Here is a 26164-nt window from a genome sequence, read left to right on the forward strand (position 1 = left end):
GGTATTATACAAACTCTCATTTGTTAACTATGATTAGAGAAAAAAAAAAAGATGGCGAGTTAGCTCCTCCATACTCGGAAGCGTGTTGCGGCCACACGTTAACCTACGTAAACCTCCGTTTGACCGACGGTTTATTTTCTTTTTTTTTTTAAATGAAACGTACGCTTCCGTGTACATTGGAGACGACTCTTGTCTTTTAAAAAAAATAAAAAATATTTTAAACGCATTGTTCTCAAATGAGCCAACCTGGCAATATAAATACTTCTTGGGAATTTGAGATTGAGAAGAATAATTCCTACCTGAAATGAAGTGATCGCTACACAGTCGTGTGCATTTGGTTGGGCACCATCCATCACGTTTAATTGACGAAATCGATCGATCTTTTCTGGTCATTTCAGCTGGTATTCTGTAGAGTGACCTTTTTGAATATCCGTCTTGTCTGTTGTAACAACCAACAGCACAACAAGTCTTGGGCATTGTGAATATTCTGCTCAATTTCCCCCATACTGTCGAGCAGCTCTTTTTTGACCAGCCATATGCCGTCGTGACAAAGGTGACATCACGTGCACGAGCACTTTAGAAAATGTGTGTGAGAAGAAAAGCATCAGGGTTTTTATAAACAAGAACCCTAGATGACCAGCCATGTCCACCCACTCCTGGGGCCTGTGACAATGCCTTCAGGTTTGTTAACAGAGTTCTTGAAAAAAATGCAATCAAAAACACAAAAATGGAGTACAAGAGGAGCATAGAGCCCTATCTTGCCAGCAACAGACCTCGGGAGGTGTTGCATAGTCTCCAGACCCTCACAAATTTCAGAGGATGTAACAGTAGGAGACACAAGCAAGTCATGGACAGAGGAGCTCAAAAGCTTTTTTTGTCTCTTTGACTCATCCCAGTGACACTCAGCTGCTCTAGCCACCCCCCACATGACTGACTAAAACGGACCAATCATGAGAGATGGTCTCTTCACAGCAACTTTTTTTTTTTACGTGTGCAGGGCAAAATACACAGGTGCTGTGCGGGGCAATGCGTATGTCACGTGATGCAATACGGGCGTTGTCTGCCACGCGACTGCGGATGTATAGAGGCCTCAAGTCAAGTGTGTGTGTGTGTGTGTGTGTGTGTGTGTGTGTGTGTGGTGTGTGTGTGTGTGTCCATGTCCATTTAAAAAAAACAAAACAAATACAACATAGGTTCTTTGGTTGTATGCATGGAGAACATACCCAACAGTGGAAAAGTTAACCAACAAGGTGTTACTAAAATTTTGACATTTGAAAACTTGAGGAAAATGGTTTTCACTAAGTGAAGCAAACAAATTTTTGAAAAGCTTAAATTAGTTTTCCATTCTCCCCTTAGGTAGCAGACGTATGATTGATGTCATGGATGTTAGCACTCAGAAGGGGACAGAGATGTCAATGGCCCAGTGGACACGATACTATGAGAGTTCTTCATCTCAGCGAGAGAAGCTCTACAATGTTATCAGCCTGGAGTTCAGCCACACAAAACTGGAAAATTTGGTCAAGAGACCTTCCACAGTATGTACCTGCATGTATAAATGCATGAACTGAACGCTAAAGTGTGCACTCAGTTCCTCTTAGTTTTTAAGAATGTGATCTAAATACTTTTCTGACCTTGCCGTGGTGTGCAGTTTCCCCTCACTAAATTTCTAACTAATTTTTAACTTGAATCCTGTTGTAGCCTTTGTAATTGTGGAAAAAAACACATTTGTAATGGGTTGGAGGATACATTTGCTTCTTCCTTCATTCCCCTGCTATCCAGTTCAACTAAAGTGGTGCGAGTGTAGAGACCAATGCAGTTAAAACTGGGGCACCGGGTCATTCATGAGGTTATAGCAAGACAAAATGATGAAAAACAATATGGATTGATCTTTTTCTGTCTTGCCGAAGTTATATATAGAATTAGTTCTCGATTACAGAGGCCAATGTCTTGACTCATTCGCAGAACAGAATAGGATGTTTAATATAAAGAATATTTTTGTAAACTACAGTGGAATTTGGGACAAATGCAAATAAAAATGTGAATGGCTGAACTTAAGAGAGGAGCGTGAATGAATTGAAGTGTGCTGAAAGAGACTCGTGTGAGATTTGAAACACAAGTTGCTATGCAGAAATTTTTACTGATGAGTAATCACTGCAATGTTTTTGTATATTATCGATTAAATTTGCATTTTTCTTGGCTCACATCCTGGAGAGAATGACACACCATCTGACTGCTGTACGATGTTTTCAAGGGTATGGAAAGTGTTCAAATTTGCCTATATAATAGATTTTTAAGCTGAGTTCGAATCTGGAAATCAGATATGAAAGAAACATTTATATGTATCGATTATTGGCAAAACGTTATCGAGCATTGATAAATTCCCAGAGAAATTCCGAGCACAAAGGAAATTCCCAAGAACATTCGTGACTTCACACCAAGAAAAACAAACATGGCCGCAGTGCAAGATCAATTTGAGAACGTTAATAAATTTTCCAATAATTCGAGTGATAAACATAATTCTGAAGGGTCGCATGAAGATGGTGAATAATATGAAGTATAAAAACGCATTAAAGGTTATCAATTTAAGCCATTTAGACAGAATACAAGTTCAAATGCAGTTGAAGTGGCTGGACATGAAGGTGCCATCTAGCACTGGCAGAAGTCAGACCCAGGGAGGAAAACATACTTCGTGTTGGAAACACTGATTGGTGAGAATTTGTGAAGCTATTTTTTTTATTTATTTGGTCATAAACTGATAAATAGAAATGGTTTACAGTGCCTTGTGAAGGTATTCGGCCCCCTTTAACTTTTCAACATTTCGCCACATTTCAGGCTTCAAACATAAAGATATAAAGTTTTCATTTTTTTGTCAAGAATCAACAACAAGTGGGACACAATTGTCAAGTGGAATGAAATTTATTGGATATTTTAAACTTTTTTTTTTAACAAATAAAAACATGAAAAGTGGGGCATGCAATTTTATTGGGCCCTTTTATTTTCAGTGCAGCAAACTCACTCCGGAAGTTCAGTGAGGATCTCTGAAGGATCCAATGTTGACTGATGATGATAAATAGAATCGACCTGTATATATCCAAGTCTCCTTATAAATGCACATACTCTGTGATAGTCTCAGGGTTCTGTTTAAAGTGCAGAGAGCATCATGAAGACCAAGGAACACACCAGGCAGGTCCGAGATATTGTTGTGGAGAAGTGTGAAGCCGGATTTGGATACAAAAGATTTCCCAAGCTTTAAACATCTCAAAGAGCACTGTGCAAGCAATCATATTGAAATGGAAGGGGTATCAGACCACCTCAAATCTACCAAGACCTGGCCGTCCCTCTAAACTTTCAACTTGAACAAGGAGAAGACTGATCACAGATGCGGCCAAGAGGCCCATGATCACTTTGGATGAACTGCAGAGATCTCCAGCAGAGGTGGGAGAGTCTGTCCATCGGACAACAATCAGTCGTACACTGCACAAATCTGAAATTTATGGAAGAGTGGCAAAAAGAAAGCCATTTCTGAAAGATATCCCTAAAAAGTCTCATTTAAAGTTTGCCACAAGCTACCTCGGAGACGCACCAAACGTGGAAGAAGGTGCTCTGGTCAGATGAAACCAAAATCGAACTTTTTGGCCACAATGCAAACTTTGGTGTAAAAGTAACACAGCTCATCACCCTGAACACACCATCCCCACTGTCAAACATGGTGGTGGCAGCGTCATGGTTCAGGCCTGCTTTTCTTCAGCAGAGACAGGGAAGACGGTTAAAAGTGATGGGAAAATGAATGGAGCCAAATACCGGACCATTCTGGAAGAAAAACTTTTAGTCTCTGCAAATGACCTGAGACTGGGACGGAGATTTATCTTCCAACAGGACAATGATCCAAAACATAAAGCCAAATCTTCAATGGAATGGTTCACAAATAAACGTACCGTGGTGTTTGAATGGCCAAGTCAAAGTCCAGACCTAAATTCAATTGAGAATCTGTGGGCAGAGCTGAAGACTGCTGTTCAAAAATGCTCTCCATCAAACCTCACTCAGGTCGAGCTGTTTCACAAGGAAGAATGGGCAAGAATTTCAGTCTCTCGGTGTGAAAAACTGAGAGAGACATACCCCTGAGCGACTTGCAGCTGTAATTGCAGCAAAGGTGGCGCTACAACGTATTAATGCAAGGGGGCCGAATGATATTACATGCCCCACTTTTAAGGTTTTTATTTGTTAAAAAAGTTAAAATATCCAATAAATTTTGTTCCACTTCACGATTGTGTCCCACTTGTTGTTGTTTCTTAACCAAAAAAAATTAATTTTATATCTTTATGTTTGAAACGTGGAATGTGGCGAAAGGCACTGTAAATTTTCGTCTTGACAAGATAACTTGTGCTCGAAAATTGACGTTCCGTACACTTTAAGTCTAACGTCCATTATTGTTTCATTGCATTGATTAAAATTATTAAAATGCAGTCCTCTTCTCTTTTTCCCCTTGTCTGGGCAACAGAGTGCTAAAACGCAGCATGCAATTCAAAAGATAAAATAGTAGACTTTTGAAAATATAGGTACCTGTACATGCCCATTCGCAGCTCAGCATTCAAAGCTCTGAATATTCAAGGATTCACCCCCCCCCCCCCCCCCCCCGGACACCTAAAACATAAAATTGAGTCTGTTTAGTATGTTGTTAACTCAAAAAATCAGCCGGAACAGACTCATCCATTTGTTCAGAGCACGTCAGAATGTTGCCGGATATTGATTCTACTTATTTATTTATTTGTTTCCTCATTTCCCACCATGAAAGTCTCTCGTGGGTTTTGTGTTGAAGAAGAACCGGGAAGTGACATTTTTTGCAGATTACTACAGTGGGGGGGTGGTGTGGGGTGGGGGGTTGGTGTCGAGTGTATCCACCTCAAGCTGTAATCATTTAAAGGTCTAATCACAGGTTAATCCACATTAATTTCAGTTCCGTGGGGTCTTGGGTGTTTAAAAAAATAAATAAATACCATTGTCTGTTCCAAATCTTAAACTGGTGTTTGTGCCTCACTTCTCCTCCCTGCGTGTCCGTTCCGTATCTGTGTTTCTGTCTGCCGCTCTCTCTTGAATGTCAAAGGTTTTGTGTTATGACAATAAAATAGCAGTTGTTCCAGAACTTTCTTCTTCTTCTTTTCCTTTCGGCTTGTCCCGTTAGGGGTCGCCACAGCGTGTCATCTTTTGCCATCTTAGCCTATCTCCTGCATCTTCCTCTCTAACCCCAACTGCCCTCATGTCTTCCCTCACCACATCCATAAACCTTCTCTTTGGTCTTCCTCTCGCTCTTTTGCCTGGGAGCTCCATCCTCAGCATCCTTCTACCAATGTACTCACTCTCTCGCCTCTGAACATGTCCAAACCATCGAAGTCTGCTCTCTCGAATCTTGTCTCCAAAACATCCAGCTTTGGCTGTCCCTCTAATGAGCTCATTTCTAACCCTATCCAACCTGGTCACTCCGAGCGAGAACCTCAACATCTTCATTTCTGCCACCTCCAGTTCTGCTTCCTGTTGTTTCTTCAGTGCCACCGTCTCTAATCCGTACATCATGGCCGGCCTCACCACTGTTTTGTAAACTTTGCCCTTCATCCTAGCAGACACTCTTCTGTCACATAACACACCAGACACCTTTCGCCAGCTGTTCCAACCTGCTTGGACCCGTTTCTTCACTTCCTGACCACACTCTCCATTGCTCTGTATTGTTGACCCCAAGTATTTGAGTCATCCACCCTCGCTATCTCTTCTCCCTGTAGCCTCACTCTTCCCCCTCTACTTCTCTCATTCACGCACATATATTCTGTTTTACTTCGGCTAATCTTCATTCCTCTCCTTTCCAGTGCATGTCTCCATCTTTCCAATTGTTCCTCTGCATGCTCCCTGGTTTCACTGCATATGACAATATCATCTGCGAACATCATGGTCCAAGGGGATTCCAGTCTAACCTCATCTGTCAGCCTATCCATTACCACTGCAAACAGGAAGGGGCTCAGAGCTGATCCCTGATGCAGTCCCACCTCCACCTTAAATTCCTCTGTCACACCTAAGGCACACCTCACCATTGTTCTGCTGCCATCATACACGTCCTGTACTATTTTAACATACTTCTCTGCCACACCAGACTTACGCATGCAGTACCACAGTTCCTCTCTTGGTACTCTGTCATAGGCTTTCTCTAGATCCACAAAGACACAATGTAGCTCCTTCTGACCTTCTCTGTACTTTTCCACGAGCATCCTCAAGGCAAATAATGCATCTGTGGTACTCTTTCTCGGCATGAAACCATACTGTTGCTCGCAGATACTTACTTCTGTCCTGAGTCTAGCCTCCACTACTCTTTCCCATAACTTCATTGTGTGGCTCATCAACTTTATTCCTCTATAGTTCCCACAGCTCTGAACATCCCCTTTGTTCTTAAAAATGGGAACTAGAACACTTTTCCTCCATTCTTCAGGCATCTTTTTCGCCCGCTAGTATTCTGTTGAATAAGTTGGTCAGAAACTCCACAGCCATTTCTCCAAATTGCTTCCATACCTCTACCGGTATGTCATCAGGACCACTGCCTCCCATTTTTCATCCTTTGTAATGCCTTTCTGACTTCCCCCTTAGTAATCATTTCCACTTCCTGGTCCTTCACTCTTGCCTCTACAACTCTTCCTTCTCTCTCATTTTCTTCATTCATCAACTTCTCAAAGTATTCTTTCCATCTATTTAGCACACTACCGGCACCAGTCAACAACATTTCCATCTCTATCCTTAATCACCCTAACCTTCTGCACATCCTTCCCATCTCTATCCCTCTGTCTGGCCAACCAACTGTAGATCCTTTCTCTTTCTTTCGTGTCCAACCTGGTGTACATGTCTTCATATGCCTCTTGTTTAGCCTTTGCCACCTCTACCTTTGCCCTACGTCGCATCTCGATTTACTCCTTTCGCCTCTCCTCAGTCCTCTCAGTATCCCACTTCTTCTTCGCTAATCTCTTTCCTTGTATGACTCCCTGTATTATGGGGTTCCACCACCAAGTCTCCTTCTCCCCTTTCCTACCAGATGACACACCAAGTACTCTCCTGCCTGTCTCTCTGATCACCTTGGCTGTCGTCGTCCAGTCTTCCGGGAGCTTCGGTTGTCCATCGAGAGCCTGTCTCACCTCTTTCCGGAAGGCCGCACGACATTCTTCCTTTCTCAGCTTCCACCACATGGTTCTCTGCTCTACCTTTGTCTTCTTAATCTTCCTACCCACCACCAGAATCATCCTACATACTACCATCCTATGCTGTCGAGCTACACTCTCCCCTACCACTACTTTACAGTCAGTAACCTCCTTCAGATTACATCGTCTGCACAAAATATAATCTACCTGCGTGGTTCTACCTCCGCCGCTCTTGTAGGTCACTATATGTTCCTCCCTCTTTTGGAAATAAGTGTTCACTACAGCCATCTCCATCCTTTTTGCAAAGTCCACCACCATCTGCCCTTCAAAGTTCCTTTCCTGGATGCCGTACTTACCCATCACTTCTTCTCTCGCCCCCTGTTTCCTTTACCAATATGTCCATTACAATCTGCACCAATCACAACTCTCTCGCTGTCTGGGATGCTCAGAACTACTTCATCTAGTTCCTTCCAGAATTTCTCTTTCACCCTAGGTCACATCCTACCTGTGGTGCATAGCCGCTAACCACATTATACATAACACCCTCAATTTCAAATTTTAGTCTCATCACTCGATCGTCCACGTTGATAATGTGCTCTTGACGGATTTTTTTTTTTTTCAGTGATCTTGTTTTTGCAGTATGTGCAGAAACTCGTCAGCTTTTCTTGGTAGTCTTTTGGCAGCTGCTGCGAAACACTAGTCCTTGTGCAGATGGAGAAGTTAGGTCTTTTCATAAACCGAAAACACCAAGAAGGCCCGCCTCTAAATTTAAGTGCGTGTTCCCGTGCTGTTACCTTCATTTGAATTGTGACTGTAGAGATGCTTCTACTTTCCGCTCTGCAATCCACTGTTCGAGTTTGTCCTCGAACTGTGGCCATCTCGCTTTCGTCCCTCGGAAACTCTGTCCAGTCTTCTTTGCTTGGCGTAGGTCATCTTGTTGCTTCCTATACTTCCACACCATTGATTCATTAATTTGGAATTCTTTTGCTGCTACACGATTCCCATGTTCTATTGTGTGACTGATATCCTTGTGTTTGAACTCTGCATCATAAACGTGTCTTTAGGAAGGAGCTAATTTGGAGTTTTCACACACAAATGGTGTGTAATTCCTCTTTCCCAGTTCTTACTGCTGTTACTTCTCTCCCATCTTTTTCCATTTTCATCCCTTTTTGAAAAAAAAAGCACAAAAGGGGCCACTAGGGGGTGCTATAGAGCTGCATGTGGCTCAAGAGCCAAAGTTTGCCGACCCTGGTCTTGAGGAAAAATACTGTAATCCATGATCACGTTAAACAGCTACATAGGGCTGGCAGCTATGGTAACCTCTCGGCGACTATGCCGCCAATAAGAACATATATATAACAAATATTTTAAAAACTAACTTTAATTGGTCCCACAATGGGGAATTTTGCGTCATTTCAGCTGCGAAAGCTATATATCTGTCAGCACCTTATCCACCATGACAAGGTTGGTGCAATAAAGACATGAAAATAAATACTGAAGTCATAATTTAACAATTATGATTATAGTGTAATGATTGTTCTGCAATTTAACAGTATGCAGAATTGTTTTTTTTTCTTTTACCTAATATACTAAAGTAAATGTCCCCTGGTAATGCTTTTGATATAATTAAAAAATATGGAAATACAAATACTTCTGGAAGTGAATTTTGATTGGAAGCTCCTGAGTCATTCAGTTTTCCTAATAAATGATATCAAAATTTCTGATTTTTGGCTGTGGGCTTCTTATTCTTGCTTTACGGAAACTGTTTCCGTCAGAACATTTTAATTCAGTACAATTTTATTTTTATTGATTTTGTATTTTTGGTTTGTTACTGTTTATAGTACTGAGCCGGTGCCGGAGTGGGTCGGGTATAGGAGTTGTGGAACTGGTAGAGATTGATATGCTTTTGTTTTACCTTATTTTGTTTGTGTTGGGACTCTTGAGAAAACGAGATGCTGCAAAGGGCAATCCAAAAGTAACTTTAAAATTGAACTTATAATCGATTACGGAAAATCAATTTTGTTTATATTTTGTGTGTGTGTGTGTGTGTGTGTGTGTGTGTGGTGTGTGTGTGTGTGTGTGTGTGTGTAGCTTGATCTTATAGATTGGGTTGACAACATGTGGCCCCGTCACCTGAAAGAGAGGCAGCGAGACTCTACCAACTCAATCAGTGATATGCAGTATCCCAAAGTACAAAAGTAAAGGCTCCCATGTTTAATCTTTACAAATTTTTACATATTAAAATTTACTGCTGGTTTTCTTTCACAGGTACTGTCTGATGAGTGTGGAGGGATGCTATACAGACTTTCACATAGACTTTGGAGGAACATCTGTGTGGTATCATATACTAAAAGGAAGCAAGGTGTGTTTACAATTGCAATAAGTTTGTCACCTTCTGTTGTGACAGTTACATCAATTATTACTGTGCTATCCTGCCGGCATTAATGGCGATGACATTTCAACTATTTTGACCAATAAAACTATTTGCTGCAAAAAAAAAATTAAAAGAGTTAAAGTCCACTATTTTCACATAAATGAAACTGCACGTTAAGGCATGGAGAGGCAAACTTTTTGACTCATGGGCCACATTGACTTTCAAAATTTGACAGTGGCTCAAGTCAGAACCAGATACATTTAAAAAATAAACAGCCCCAAAACAGGTTATTGTTGTGGTAATACTTACTTTACTTTTAATGGGAAAAGTGTTGTTTTGATTATCACTTCTTTTTGGCCAGTCCATCAAAGTCTAGAGTTCATTTCGTCGCAATTCTCAGAAAAGTAGCTGCCAAGTGGTAGGAATAGCACTTATCCACACTACCCAAAAAAGCATGATCTTAACTTTACTACATTACTTGGTAATGTGTAAAACACAAGCTACGGCTACAATATGAACCAATCACTTAAATGTTTGTGTTAAATCAGCACAATTGACATGACAAACACAGTACAGTATGTACCTAAACATAGACAATGCACTACACACCAGTAAAACTATTATTTGTGTCAACAAAGTAATCACAAAATACACTTTTTACAAAAGCAAATAAGTGTTGCAAAAGTGTAATTGTAAATATCTTTTCAGTTTTGATATTTTGCAGTCGCTTTTTACTCAAGACTCAACAATAACCTCCCAATCCCTTTTGTTCCCTATTTTAGAAATTATACAGTCTTTTGCAAACGGTCAAATATAAAATGAAGGAAGAACATGCCCTTGTGCAAAAAACAATATTCTTCTTTTCCTTTCAGTTTGTCCCATTAGGGGTCGCCACAGCATATTGCCTGCATCTTCTTCTCTAACACCAACTGCCCTCTTGTCTTTCCTCACAACATCCATCAACCTCATTGGTCTTTCTCTCGCTCTTTTGCCTGGAAGCTCTATCCTCAACACTCTTCTACCGATATACTGATTCTCTTGCTTCTGGACATGTCCAAACCATTGACATCTGCTCTCTCAAATCTTGTCTCCAAAACATCGAACTTTGGCTGTCCCTCTTATGTGCTCATTTCTAATCCTATCCAACTTGCTCACTCCGAGAGAGAACCTCAGCATCTTAATTTCTGCCACCTGCAACTCTGCTTCCTGTTGTCTCTTCAGTGCCACCATCTCGAATCCGTACATCATGGCTGGCCTCATCCCACTGTTTTATAAACTTTGCCCTTCATCTAAGCAGAGACTCTTCTGTCACAAAACACACCTGACACCTTCCGCCAACTTTTCCAACCTGCTTGGACCCGTATCTTAACTTCCTTACCACACTCACCATTGCTCGAGATTGTTGACCGCAAGTGTTTGAAGTCGGCCACCCTGGCTATCTCTTTTCTCATGAGCCTCACTCTTCTTCTTCATGTACATATATTCTGTTTTAATTAGGCTAATCTTCCTCTCCTTTCCAGTGCATACCTCCATCTTTCTAAATGTTCGTCCATCTGCTCCCTAATTTCATGGCATCTGCAAACATCAGCAGTCCCACCTCCACCTTAAATTCTTCTTTCACACCTTTGGCACACCTTACCATTGTTCTGCTGCCTTCATACATGTCCCGTACTATTCTAACATATTTCTTCGCCACACAAGATGTACGCATGCAGTACCACAATTCCTCTCTTGCTACTTTGTCATAGGCTTTCTCTAGATCTACAAAGATACAATGTAGCTCCTTCTGACCTTCTCTGTACTTTTCCACGAGCATCCTCAAGGCAAATAGTGCATCTGTGGTACTCTTTCTAGGCATGAAACCATACTGTTGCCCGCAGATACTTCCTTCCGTCCTGAGTCTAGCCTCCAATACTCTTTCCCATAACTTCATTGTGTGACTCATCAACTTTATTCCTCTGTAGTTTCCACAGTTCTGAACATCGCCTTTGTTCTTAAAAACGGGGATGAGCACACTTTTCCTCGGCCTAGGCTTTCTCTAGATCCACAAAGACACAATGTAGCTCGTTCTGACCTTCTCTATGTTCCTGTGATGCTCTTTCTAGGCAGGAAACCATACTGTTGCTTTCAGATACTTCTGTCATGAGTCTAGTCTCCGCGACTCTTTCCCATAACTTGTACAAAAGCAATAATTGATATTCTGAAATATGGCACAATAGTAACCGTTAACCGTCGGTTCTCCTGGGGAAGATGCTGTTCAACCCTGTTCAACTGTAACTGTTGAAATTTGTTTTGGTGAACACCTGGTTATAGAAGTGTTCAGGTTCACAGATGAGCACAGTAATCCCTTGTTTTTTTCGCGGATAATGGGGAACAGAACCCAATGTGAAATGTGGGAAAAACTGCGAAGTAGGACTCCTCGCATCCCCCCCCCCCCAGGCCCCTACACACAGCCCAGAAATTTTCATGTATGTCTATCTGGGTACCAGAATGATTAAATTATATAAACAGTACAGTATACAGTATATATATATATATATATATATATATATATACAGTGATAAAACCTTTGTTAATGTTTCCTGCAAGAGTCGCCTGATGGTGGTTGGTAAATGCTGGGGAGACTCCTTAGTGGCGGGAACAATAATGGTACAAAGCACCAGTTTGCCACTTGTAAGGTTTTATTAGATCATTTAAGCACTCAGAATCAACGTATCCTCTCTTAAATTCTACTCCCACCCGGTCGCCCTCGCTAAACTTGTAAATTGTACTCACTTGCAACTGCTCTCACTGCTCCACACGTGTCACACACACACACACACACACACACACACACACACACACGCAAAGTTCAAATGACAATTCATCTATCCAGGCATCCATTTTCTACCACTCCTCCGGGTCAGGTTGTAGGGGAAGTAGCTTCAGCAGGAATACCCAGACTTTCCCCAGCCACTTCTTCCAGCTCGTCCAGACCCCGATGCATTCCCAAACCAGCCGAGAGACATAGTCTCTTCAGCGTGTCCTGTGACACTGTGACATGCATGGAACACCTCACCAGGAAGGCAACTGGGAGGCATCCGTTCAGATCCCCCAGCCCACCTCATCTTGCTCCTCTCAATGCAGAGCAGCAGGGGCTCGACACTGAGCTCCTCTCGGATGACCGAGCTTCTCACCCTATCTCTAAGGGAGACACCCTGTGGAGGTAACTTACTTCGGCTGCTTGTACCCGGGATCTTGTTTTTTTTTGGGCACGACCTATAACTCGTGCCCATTGGTTAGGATAAGAACGTAGATCGACTGGTAAATTGAGAGCTTCGCCATTCGACTTAGCTCCCTCTTTACCAAAACAGACCGATACAAGTCCGCATCACTGCAGACGCTGCACTGGTCCGTCTCTCGATCTCCCGTTCCATTCTTCCCTCACTCATGAACAAGACCGCAATAGTTGGAGCACACCCTCCGGTCCCCCTTCTTCAAAAGGGGAGCCACCACCCCAATCTGCCAATGCAGAGGCACTGTCCCCGATATCCACGTGATGTTGCAGAGGTGTGTCAACCAGGACAGCCCCATAACATCCAGAGCCTTGAGGAACTCCGGGCGAATCTCATCCACTCCCGGGCCCTGGCACCAAGTAGCTTTTTAACCACCTCGGTGACATCAACCCCAGAGATAGAAGAGCCCTCCTCAGAGAGCCCAAACTCAACTTCCTCATGGGGGAGTGTATTGGTAGAATTGAGGAGGTCTTCGACGTATTCTCCCCACCGACTCACAATATACTGTGTTGAGGTCAGCAGTGCCCCATCCCCACTATACACAGTGTTGACGGTGCCCTGCTTCCCCATCCTCAGATGCCGGATGGTGGACCAGAATTAAATCAAAGCCGTCTAGAAGTCGTTCTCCATGGCTTCAGTGAACTCCTCCCATACCTGGGTTTTTTTACTCATTGACCAACTAAGCTACATTCTGCTTGACCAGGCGATAACTATCAGCTCCCTTGTGAGTCCCACAGGCCAAAAATACCCGATAGGACTCCTTCTTCAGCTTGACATTATCCCTCACTGTTGGTGTCCACCACCGTGTTTGGGGGCTGCACAGGCACCGACCACCTTACGGCCACAGGTCCGGTCAGCCACCTCAGCAATGGAGGTGGAACATTGTCCACTCAGGACTCAATGTCCACCGACACCCCTGGAACGTGACCAAAGTCCGATGACACAACCACAAAGTCAATCTTTGAACTCCAAACTAGGGTGTCCTGGTGCCAGGTGCACATGTGGACACCCTTATGCCTAAAAATGGTGTTCGTTATGGACAATCTGTGATGAGCACATCAGTCCAATAACAGAACACCACTTGGGTTCTGATCGGTCGGATGTGGGGCGGTCTTCCCAATCACGCCCTTCCAGGTCTCATTGTCATTCCCCATGTGGGCATTGAAGTCCCCCAGCAGAATTATTGAATACCCAGAGGGACCGCTCTCCAGCACTCCCTCTCAAGACTCCAAAAAGGGTGGGTACTGTGAACTGCTATTTGGTGCATCGGCACAAACAACAGTCAGAACCCATCCCCCTACCTGCAGGTGGAAGGAGGCTACTCTCTCATCTCCCGAGGTAAACCCCAACATACAGGCCTCGGGCCGGGGGGAAATAAGTATACCCACACTTGCTTGGGGTCTCTCACCATGGGCAACTCCAGAGTGGGACAGAGTCCAACCCCTCCCAAGAGGAGTGTTACCAGAGCCCAAGCATATCTAGTCAGAACTTCTCAACCTCATGCACCAACTTGGGCTCCTTCCATGCCAAAGAGGTAACATTCCATGTCCCTAGAGCTAGTTTTTGTAGCCGGGGATCAGATCCCCAAGGTCCCCATCTTTGGCCCGTGCCCAGCTCACATCGCACCCAACTCCTATGGCCCTTCTCACAAGCCATGAACAGTAGTGAACCCATGGGAAGGGGGACCCATGTTACCTTTTTGAGATGTATGTATAACCAAGCCCCATGGGTGCAGGCCCAGCCACCAGGTGCTTGCCTTCGGCCAAACCTACAGGCCTGGCTCCAGAGGGGGGCCCCTGTGACACATGTCTGGGCAAGGGAAACCGAGATCCAATATTTGCACTCGTCATCGGAGTTTTGGAGTGGTACTTTGTCTGGTCCCTCACCTCGGACCTTTTTGCCACGGGGAACCCTACCAGGGGCGTGAAGCTCCAGACAACTTAGAACCCCTCCACAACGATAAGGTGACGGCTCAATTCATTTTGCCATAAAAAAATTACAAACCTTTCTGACCCTCTGTGAAAATGTAATTGCTCCCTTAAGCTAATAACAGGTTGTGCCACCTTTGGCAGCATTAACTGAAATCAAGCATCTTTCACATTCCTCTGGAGGAATTTTGTCCCATGTTGGCAGTGTTGCCAGGTAATTAGACATAGCACCGTGTCTCGGGCACAATCCCAGTTTATAAGAGATGACAGGAGGGACAAGATGTTGTTGTACGTGTAAGAACCCTCGACAGGATCTGTGAGAGGTCAGGTGTCCAATGACTGGGACAGGCAGGATAATGGTATGCATCCTGAACCTATGACTCTTAGGCCAATGGTTGAATTTATCGTAAACAATGCACTTCCAACCCAAAATTCAAGCCTGTACAGGGCATCTGCTCTGGCTGTGACTGAGTAACCTCCTGGAAAAGACTATTGAGATGTTGGTTAAACATGCCAACACCATGCCAATGAATGATCTCGCTTTCTTTGGAGACTGGATAATACTATCAGCATCCATAAGATCTACCTTTTGCAAGCCAGAAATGAGCCTCAACTTTTCCTGGTCAATTGACATTCCATTAGCATCCACCATGTGACACTGGAACCTTACAGCTTACCACCTAGCATTGTGCACAACCAGCGAAAGCTTCCTCCACAGCGCCAGAGAGGTGGTCACTCCGCGTGTACGTTTATCCTTTTAGTGATCCAGCAGGAAGAATGGGCTCCTCTTTGGGAGGACTTTATCCTTTTTGGGATCCATCAGGGGGAATCAACCACTTTGTGGAGCAAATGGCATGAACACTGTGGGATGACCTTCAGGGCTCCGGACAGGGCACTTTTCTGCTTGTTGGATGGTTCACTGTGATTCGTCCAAGGTTAATGCTTTTTCCAGCAGAGACTGGTTCAAAATTTCAGAAAATATATGGCTTCAGAAACATGCCTCTGTATGGTGGTGCTTGTCGTTACGTGGATGAAGTTTTCTAACCTCAACAGTGAGGAACTGCGGGTGCAATTTTTTTAACATTGATGAAACGTGCCTTTTTTTTTTGGAAGAGGACCCAAGGATCCTGTTTACGATCATGTGGAAATGTTGCAAGTGAGTGAAATTAAAGCATCTAGGAGCCTCTCGTTCGCCATCGTGTGAGTGAGTGTTGGTTGTCTCAACAGACGAGACAGATCTTCAAAGAGATCATTCTATAGAATACCAGCTGAAAAGACCAGAAAAGATTAATAGATTTTCGGCAATTAAACATGATGGATGGTTCCCAACCAAATACACACACCTGTGTAGCAATCACTTCATTTCAGATACAAATTCTTCTCCTCCATTTCAAATTACTACAAAGTATTTATAATGCCAAGTTGACCCATTTAAGAATTATGTACATTTAAAAAAAAAAAAAGAAAAAGTCTGTTGCAGAGAGGTTTATGGAGGTTAACGTGTGGGCGCAAGGCACTTCCGTGTACGAAGGAGACGAATCCCTGTCCCAAATTTTTCTCCCAATCACAGTTAATGAATGCAAGTTTGTGTAAAACCAGGGGTCATTTATTTAAATATTGGTATTTGTCTTAAAAAAATCTGAGGGGATCCATCACTATGTGGGATTTATTCCTGATTGAGAACAGATCCAGCAATGAGGTATTTGTATGCGTCCAGACTTTTATACGCTTTCAAACTTTTCTGTGTAAATTTCCACGGCTTACTAGATACATGTGTATATACAGTTGTCCAAGACAAGCGGAAGCAAATTAACAGTCCAATTTCTTATCGCCCAAAACATCGAGTTCGGCATTAAATATGGGTTCTCTATGCTAAGTGTCTCTAATTTTTCCACGTACCTTCATTTATTATCACCTTCTAAATGTTTAACAATATCAGACAAAACTAGGTGTCGTGCTATAAGACAATTTTGTTTCATCTCAACGGACTTGACATTGAACAATACCTTTGACTGGCAATATGGTGGTCACAGGATTTTGTGACGTAGGTGCACGACCTCTATATGTGTGTGTGTGTGTGTGTGTGTGTGTGTGTGTGTGTGTGTGAGCGCGCGCATACACACACACCCACACGCATACAGTTGAAGCCAGAAGTTTATGGACAGTACAAAAACATATTTCAATTGTGTATTCACTCTCTCAAGACAAATCCCCCTCCTGTTTCAGGTCAGTCAGGATCACCAAAATTATTATTTTATTTAAAATGACAGTAATTACAGAATTTCTGAGATAGTTATACGTTATTTTCTTAGGTCAAAAGTTTACATACATTTCCTTCGTATTGAGTAGTACAGTTGCGGATTACCTATCACGGATTCAGTGCATCACAGATTTCCGGAATACCCCCCCCCCTAAAAAAAACAAAACTAAACTAACTACTACTAATGCGCCATCCCCGCCGTGATGACATGGACCATCCATTTTTTCCTCACAAGGGTCGCGGGGAGTGCTGGAGCCTATCTGAGCTGTCATCGGGCAGGAGGCGGGGTGCACCCTGAACTGGTTGCCAGCCAATCGCAGGGCATATCGAGACAAACAATCACACTCACAATCACACTTAGGGGCAATTTAGAGTGTCCAATTAATGTTGCATTTTTTGGATTTGGGAGGAAACCGGAGTCCCTGGAGAAAACCCATGTAGGCACGGGGAGAACATCTAAACTCCACACAGGCGGGTCCGGGATTGAACCTGGGACCTCAGAACTGTGAGGCCAACGCTTTACCGCCAAACATGGACCAATGAAGCAAAAAAACAAAAATAATAATTTTAAAAAATGCCACAATACATTAGTACATTACTGTAGCGTGAAGGCACATTGATAGGGTATAATCTGAAGTTTAAAAAAAAAAAAGACATTTACCCCTACTTCGCGGTTTTTCATTTTTCGTGGATGTTTTGGGTAACCGTCCACAAGCTTCTGACAATACTCTGCTGGAATCCTGGCCCATTCCTCCTGAGAGAACTGGAAACTGAGTCAGGTTTGTCGGTTTTGCTCGTACACTCCTTTTCAGATCTATCCACAAATTTTCGATGTGGTTCAAATTTGGGCTTTGTGATGGCCACTCCCAGATCTTGGCTTTATCCTCAAGCTGCTTTTTAACCATTTTGGCAGGTCATTGTCCATTTGGAAGACCTATTTGCGCCTACTTTTGAGCTTCTTGGCCGATGTCTTGATATTATCTTAATACCTTCATGTAATGTTCTTCCTTTATGATGCCATCTATTTTATTAAGATGCCACAGCGGCAGTTTGCCGGCCCAAAACAGTTCCCCTAACATGATGTGCCACCTCCATGCTTCACAGTTTGCATGGTGTTCTCAGGTCAACAAGGTTGCCCCCGTTTTCTCCAGATGTAGTGTTGGTCATTCTGGCCGAACAATTTCATCAGAGTGCAGGACATGTCCTAGAAGTTACAATCTTTATCTTGTTTACAAACTGTAATCTTTCTGCATCTTTTTTCTTTTCTTTTGGAGTAATGGCTTTATTCTCAGTGAGTGGCCTTTCAGCCCATGTCAGTGCAGAGCTGGTTTTACTGTGGATGACACTTTCTTTCTAACTTCTTGCGGGATCTTCACAAGGTCTTTAGCCTTCCTCGTGGCATTTATCAAAATTAAATAATTTTGCCGATCCTGATTTAACGAAACAGGAGAGGTATAATCTATGGCTTCAGACAATGAGAAGTATTTTTAAGCAGTGGATGTAATGGTTTGAACTTATATTTATTTATTCTTAGGTAACGCCATATATGGTTTTCCATTGACTGTTAGCATTAAACTGGCAATCTCGAAAATGATGTGCATTGTATTAATTTTTTTTGTCCATTTGATTTTACAGTAAACTCAATTAGGTCTATAAACGGCTTTAAGCATACTGAACTAGGTAGAAGAAAATGTCACCCAATTCACATTTTAATGTTTACAACGTAGACGCACAACATGTTGTGGCATAATCGTTTTCTAAGAGAACATTTTTATGATGTTGAGAAGCCTGGATAAATCCAATGGCCATTTTTTATTTTATTTTGTTCATTTAATTGATTTTTTTTCATAGGTTTAAAATCCCCTCTGCATTTTTTCATTCCCAAACTACAAATTAAATAAGAGAATCAATAAAGATTCAAATTAAGGAGCATCGAGAGATCTGATTTTAACATTTCTTTCAGTTTCCATCCCTACTTGTGTTGCAGTATTACAATGCATTGATGAATCAATATGTTTACCTACCCCTAGTATCTGTACACAATGTTTTTCAGGTAGTCTGGCTGATCCCTCCCACAGCTCCGAACTTAGAGCTCTATGAACACTGGGTCTTGTCAGGAAAACAGGGAGATATTTTTCTTGGGGATCGAGCATCTGATTGCCAGAGGATTGAACTTCGACAAGGATGGACCTTCATCATACCATCAGGTAAACATCACCTTGAAAATAAGTACAGTATATGACATTCACAAACATTGATCTGCACTTTTTCATAATTAGGTTGGATTCATGCAGTCTACACACCTATTGATTCCATTGTCTTTGGAGGCAACTTTCTTCACAGCTTTAACATTCCAATGCAACTCAACATCTGTAATATTGAGGACCGCACACGGGTAGGATTATACTTGTTCATGTAAGCTGTAAAAAGCTGAAAATGTAATGAAATGAATTCTGAATTGTTCAATCAATTCTACTACTTTCACAGGTTCCCGTGAAGTTTCGTCACCCATTCTATAATGAGATGTGCTGGTATGTGTTGGAGCGCTATATCTTCAGTCTGACCAAGACCTCTTACCTTACACCAGAATTTCAGAGGTTGTCTCTAGATATTGGTATGAACCCGTAACATATGCATTATGGTAGATATCCCAGAAAAAAAATCTCAAATTTCAATATTTTCTCTTGCACAGATCCAGCATTTGAGGATATGGAGGAAGAAGATAAGAGTGTCAGTGAAGATGATGTTTCAGAGCAGCTCTGTAACAAACCAGCAGGTCAAGTTAATTTGACTCCATTGGAGCTTGAGGGGCTGTGGAACTTGGTGGGTAAACTTGAATCATTGCCATCCAACAAGAAGTGTGTCCCACCAGGCATACACAATTCCCTGGAACTCATCACACACATTAAGGTAACAGAGTGAGACCCAAACTGTGCTGTCTGGAATTAACACAATTGTCATTTTATGTGCAATTTCTGATCCATACGGATACCATGCATTTACTTGCTTTATGAAACATTCCTTTAAACTACAGTGGTACCTAAACGTTCTACCACGTGTGTTCCATGCCACTTCATTGAAGGTTCCCATGCGCATTATGGAAAAGTTTGAAATTTAGTTTCATAAATTCCCACGTTTAGAAAAGTATGAAAACTAGAAACTGTTGAATGAAGACATATTCATATTTCCAAGACTGTAACAGGTCTATTTACTAAAACTATCAAGCTGTTTTTGAGCCAAATTTGTTTTGGTCAACCCCTGGTTATAGAAGTGTTCAGGTTCACAGCTGAGCACAGCAATCCCTCGTTTTTCACGGATAATGGGGTTTGGTACCCCATACTCAGAAACTCCCCACAAGACACCCTGAGGGACACGGTCGAACGCCTTCCCCAAGTCCGCAAAACACGATGACTGGTTGAGTGAACTCCCATGCACCCTCGAGGATCCGGTCAAGGGTGTAGAGCTGGTTCACTGTCCACTGTTCCATGACCAGGACGAAAACCACATTGCTCCTCCTGAATCTGATTCGACTAATTCGACTTCCCGACGGACCCTCGTCTCCAGCACCCATGAATATACCTTACCAAGGAGGCTGAGGAGTGCGATCCCCCTAACGTTGGAACACACCCTCGGGTCCCCCTTCCTAAAAAGGGGGACCACCGCAGTCTGCCAGTCCAGAGGTCTTGTCCCCAATGTCCATGCGTTGTTGGAGAGGTGTGTCAACCAAGACAGCCCCACAACATCCACAGCCTTTAGGAACTCTCAGGGCCCTGCCACCAAGGAGGTTTTTACCCACCTCAGTGACATCAACCCCAAAGATAAGAGCCCGCCAAAGAGCCCGACTCAGAATCCTGAATCAGCTTCCTCATGGGAAGGCTTGTTGGTGGATTTGAGGATGTCTTTGAAGTATTCTCCCCTCCGACTCAAAACATTGAGGTCAGCAGGGCCCCATCCCCACTATACACAGTGTTGACGGTACACTGCTTTCTCCTCCTGAGACGCCGGAAGTGGACCAGAATATCCTGGAAGCTGTCTTGAAAACGTTCTTCATGGCCTCAACAAACTCCTCCCACGCCCAGGATATTCCCTCAGTGACCACCAAAGCTCCATTCTGCTTGGCCAGCCGGTACCGATCATCTGCCTTGGGAGTCCCACAGGCAAAAAATGCCCGGTAGGACTCCTTCTTCAGTTTGACAGCATCCCTCACTGTTGGTGTCCACCAACGTGTTAGGGGGTTGCCGCCACAACAGGTACCGACCACCTCAAGAGGACTGTTACCAGAGCCCAAGCAGTGTGTAGAGGCAAGTCGCACTACATCTAATCGGAACTTGTTGACCTCACACACCAACTTGGGCACCTTACCTGCCAAAACGATTACATTCCATGTCCCGAGAGCTAGTTTCTGTAGCCGGGGATAGGATCTCCAAGGTTCCCGCCTTTGGCCACCGCCCAGCTCAGATCACCACCGATCCCCATAGCCCATCTCACAGGTGGTTAGCCCATGGGAAAGGGGACCCACGTTAACCTTTCGGGCTGTGCCCGGCCAAGCCCCACGGGTGCAGGCCCGGCCACCAGTGCTCGCCTTCGAGCCCCACCTCTGGGCCTAGCTCCAAAGGAGGGCCCGGTGACCTGTGTCAGGGATGAGGATTTCGGCAAGTATGGTAACCGATCTTTCGGTTCCGTTAATTTTTGTCCTGGGAAACGGTGGGAAACGATTTTTCAGTTCCCATTGATAATGCTCACGGGAACCGTTTTTTGCATGTACTTCAGAATAAAGCCTTAGCAGGCATGAGCATTTTGTCTTTTACGCTCAGCAACCGACATGTTTGACTAGCGTTTGAGTGACCCGGATATGAATAACTCGACCTTGCGCATGCGTAGCGCAGAAGCGGAAACCGGTGCTGTTTGTAAACCACACTGACAAAGCTGGGCGTTTTAATCATTAAAAATAAAGGGGTTCATGTAGGTTCGTTTTATACAGATTGTTGTATTTTGTTGAGAACTTGTTTTACATTCCACACATGGGCGAATTTTATTAAAAGTAAGCCCTGAGATCTGGGAAACGGACTTTCGGTTCCGTGTTTTCTCAGGCTGGTTAACAACACGGTAACGGAACGATCGTTTCCGTGAAATGCTCATGCCTGCGTGTCCGGGCAAGGGAAACCGAGATCCAATGTTTGTATTCGTCATCGGGGTTTTGGAGTCGTACTTTCCAGGGGTATTAAGCCCCAGACAACTTAGATCCTAGGATCATCGGGACACACAAACCTCCACTATGATATGATGACGGCTCGAGAAAGAGCTGTACTGCAATAAAAGTTATTTTATTATTTTTCAACTAAACACTTGTACTGTTGTAGTTTTTGTCTCAAGTACGCAATATATAAATGCTTTACTATTGACTAAACATTCTAGCACCCACACAGGGACTCCAGGAGAAATGTCCGACTGTTGAATCATAACAATACAGTGTGTTAAAATTTTTATTCATGTGATAAATTTATAGTACCGTATGTTATTTATCATTTTTTTATAATTAAGGATTTCACTAAATACCTCTTTTTGTCACAAATGTGCAAAGTACAAATACTGTTTACAGATTTTAAACGTTCTCATACCCACAAACACTGCTATTTTGCGTTTTTTTCACTTTTTGCGGGAGCTTCTGGTCCCAATTAACCTTGAAACCCTACACCCACGAAACCCACTGACACCAAACCAGCACACCTTTCCTCCATTCTTCAGGCATCTTCTCACCCACTCGTATTCTGTTGAATAAGCTGGTCAAAAGCTCCACAGCAACCACTCCTAATTGCTTCCATACCTCCACTGGAATGTCATCAGGACCAACTGCCTTTCCATTTTTCATCCTCTTTAGTGCCTTTCTATCTTCCCCCTTACTAATCATTGCCACTTTCTGGTCCTTCACACTTGCATCTTCTCCTCTTCCTTCTCTCTCATTTTCTTCATTCATCAACTTCTGAAAGTATTCTTTTAATTCATTTAGCACACTATTGGCATCAGTCAACACACACACACACACATATATATATAGCTTGTGCATCTACGTCACCAAAATCACATGACTGGCCATATTGGTGGTCGAACAAAGCATTGTTCAATGCTAAGTCCGTTGAGACGAAATGAAATGTCTTATAGCACGACGCACATTTTTTCCCGATACCGTTAAACATTTAGAGGGTGATAATAAACGAAGGTACGTGGAAAAATGAGAGACACTTGGCATAGAGGACCCATATTTAATGCCAAAGTTGATGTTTTCGCCAAAAAGAAATTGGCTGTTTAATTCGCTTCCGCTTGTCTTGGACAACTTGATAAACACATATCTGGTGAGTAAGTCATCGAGAAAAACCTATAAAATTCTGGACGCATACAAATACTTCGTTGGAATAAATGTGACATAGTGACGGGATGACTGCTCGTGAACGCTGAAGCGTATTTTGCTACATGTTAACCTTTGTCGGAATCCATTGGTCTTTTCAGCGTGGAGAGTGTGGTAAGGAAGTTAAAGAAACGGGTCTAAACGGGGTGGAACAGTTGACGGAAGGTGTCTGGTTTTCTATGTGACAGAAGAGTCTCTGCTAGGATGAAGGGCTTCTTCTTTTCCTTTCGGCTTCTCCTTAGGGGTCGTTACAGCGTGTCATATTTTTCCATGTCTGTGTCATCTTGAGTATCTTCTTCTCTAACACCCACTCTCCTAATGTCCTCCCTTACAACATCAACCTTTTCTTTGGTCTTCCTCTCCCTCTTTTGCCTGGCAGCTCCATCCTCAGCACCCTTCTACCAATATACTCAGGCTCTTGTCTCTAAACACATCCAAACCATCTAAGTCTACTCTCTCTAACCTTGTCTCCAAAACCTCCAACTTTGGCTGTCCCTCTAATCCTATCCAACCTGTTCACTCCAAGAGAGAACCTCAGCATCTTCATTTCTGATACCTCCAGTTCTGCTTCCTGTTGTTTCTTCAGTGCCACCGTCTCTAATCCATACATCATGGCCGGCCTCACCACTGTTTTATAAACTTTGCCCTTCATCCTTGCCAAGAGACTTCTGTCTCATAGAACACCAGACACCTTCCGCCAGCTGTTCCACCCCGCTTGGAGCGTTTCATCTAGTATTCAATACAAATACCAATATTGAAATAAATGACCGCTGGTTTTACACAAATTCGCATTCATTAACTATGATTGGGGAAAAAAAGGAGGACCGGAAGCGTATTGCGGGCACATGCACACAAACGCCTCTAAAGCTCTCTGCGACAGCCATTTATTTTTTTAAATTGCGCATTGTTCTCAAATGAGTCAATTTGGCATTATAAATACTTCTTGATAATTTGAGATTTAGAAGAATAATTCGTACCTGAAATGAAATGATTGCTACATAGGCGTGTGTATTTGGTTGGGCACCAACCATCACGTTTAATTGCCGAAATCCATCGATCTTTTCTGGACTTTTCAGCTGGTATGCTATAGAATGATCTCTTTGAATATCTGTCTCGTCTGTTGTGACAGCCAACAGCACAACGTGGTATTGTAAATATTCTCCTCTAGTTTCTCACTGGGGCCTCCACTCCCCAAAAGGGGTTGCGTCAGGAAGGGCATCTGGCGTAAAAACTGTGCCAAACAAATATGAGCATTTATCTGAGATGACACTGTGTGGCAACCCCTAACGGGACAAGCCGGGAGAAGGAAGCAAAGTTCGATGTCTACCACAATGTCAAGCAGCTCTGTTTGACCGGCAATATGGCATCATGAACGTCATAAGTTCTCTCTCTCTCTCTCTCTCTCTCTCTCTCTCTCTCTATCTCTCTCTCTCTCCTCTCTCTCTCTCTCTGTCTCTCTCTCTCTCTCTCTGTCTCTCTCTCTCTCTCTCTCTCTTCTCTCTCTCTCTCTCTCTCTCTCTCTCTCTCTCTCTCTCTCTCTCTGTGTCTCTCTCTCTGTCTCTCTCTCTCTTTCTCACACTCACTCACTCACAGTGCCTTTTGAAAGTATCGCCACATTTCAGGCTTCAAATATAAAGATGTATTTTTTTTTTGTCAAGAATCACACAATCGTCAAGTGGAACGAAATTCATTGGCTATTTTATACATTTTTTAACAAATAAAAACCTGAAAAGTGGGGCAAACAATATTATTGGGCCACTTTACTTTCAGTGCAGCAAACTCACTCCAGAAGTTCAGTGAGGATCTCTGAAGGATCCAATGTTGACTGATGATAAATAGAATCAACCTGTGTGTAATCAAGTCTCTGTATAAATGCACCTGCTCAGTGATAGTCTCAGGGGTCTGTTTAAAGTGCAGAGAGCATCATGGAGACCAAGGAACACACCAAGCAGGTCCGAGATATTGTTGTTGAGAGGTTTAAAGCCGGAATCTACCAAGACACGGTCGTCCCTCCAAACAAGGAGAAGACTGATCAGAGTTGCAGCCAAGAGGTCCATGATCACTGTGGATGAACTGCAAAGATCTACAGCTGAGGTGTGAGAGTCTGTCCTTAGGACAACAATCAGTCGTAGACTGCACAAATCTGGCCTTTGTGGAAGAGTGGCAAGACGAAAGCCATTTCTCGAAGCTATCCATAAAAAGTCTCGTTTAAAGTTTGCCACAAGCCACCTGGGGGAGACGCCAAACGTGGAAGAATTTGCTCTGGTCAGATTGAACCAAAGTCGTATCTAGGTGTTGACTGGCCAAGTTAAAGTCCAAACGTGAATCAAATCGAGAATCTGTGGGCAGAGCTGAAGACTGCAGTTCACAAACGCTCTCCATCCAACCTCACTGAGCTCGAGCTATTTTGCAAGAAAGAATGGGAAAGAATTTCAGTCTCTTGATGTGCAAAACTGATGGAGACACATCCCAAGTGACTTGCAGCTGTAATTACAGCAAAAGGTGGTGCTGCAAAGTATTAATGCAAGGGGGCCAAATAATATTGCACTCCCCACTTTTCAGGTTTTCATATGTTAAAAAAAAGTATAAAACATCCAGTAAATTTTGTTCCCCGTCACGATGGTCTCCCACTTGTTAATGATTCTTGACAAAAAAATTATTTTATATCTTTATCTTTGAAGCCTAAAATGTGGCAAAAGGTTGAGAAGTTCAAGGGGGCCGAATACTTTCACAAGGCAGTGTGTGTATGTATATATAC

General features: G+C 43.1%; 1 protein-coding gene across 5 annotated transcripts in view; it reads left to right on the top strand.

Moving 5' to 3' along the window:
- Nucleotides 1–26164, top strand: part of kdm2aa (lysine (K)-specific demethylase 2Aa) — a 170403-nt gene that overhangs the window by 35361 nt on the left and 108878 nt on the right. For all 5 annotated transcript variants that reach the window (XR_009796597.1, XM_061831211.1, XM_061831210.1 and 2 more), the window contains 7 exons: nt 1357–1535; nt 9258–9364; nt 9435–9528; nt 19057–19210; nt 19283–19398; nt 19491–19617; nt 19696–19913. Coding sequence is in view for 4 of the 5 variants with exons in the window: in XM_061831211.1 (XP_061687195.1) it covers nt 1357–1535; nt 9258–9364; nt 9435–9528; nt 19057–19210; nt 19283–19398; nt 19491–19617; nt 19696–19913 (995 nt within the window). In the remaining variant the exon portion in view is untranslated. The remainder of the gene's footprint in view (nt 1–1356; nt 1536–9257; nt 9365–9434; nt 9529–19056; nt 19211–19282; nt 19399–19490; nt 19618–19695; nt 19914–26164) is intronic.

Source organism: Syngnathoides biaculeatus, chromosome 9 (genome assembly GCF_019802595.1).
Source record: "Syngnathoides biaculeatus isolate LvHL_M chromosome 9, ASM1980259v1, whole genome shotgun sequence".
Classification (NCBI taxonomy): domain Eukaryota; kingdom Metazoa; phylum Chordata; class Actinopteri; order Syngnathiformes; family Syngnathidae; genus Syngnathoides; species Syngnathoides biaculeatus.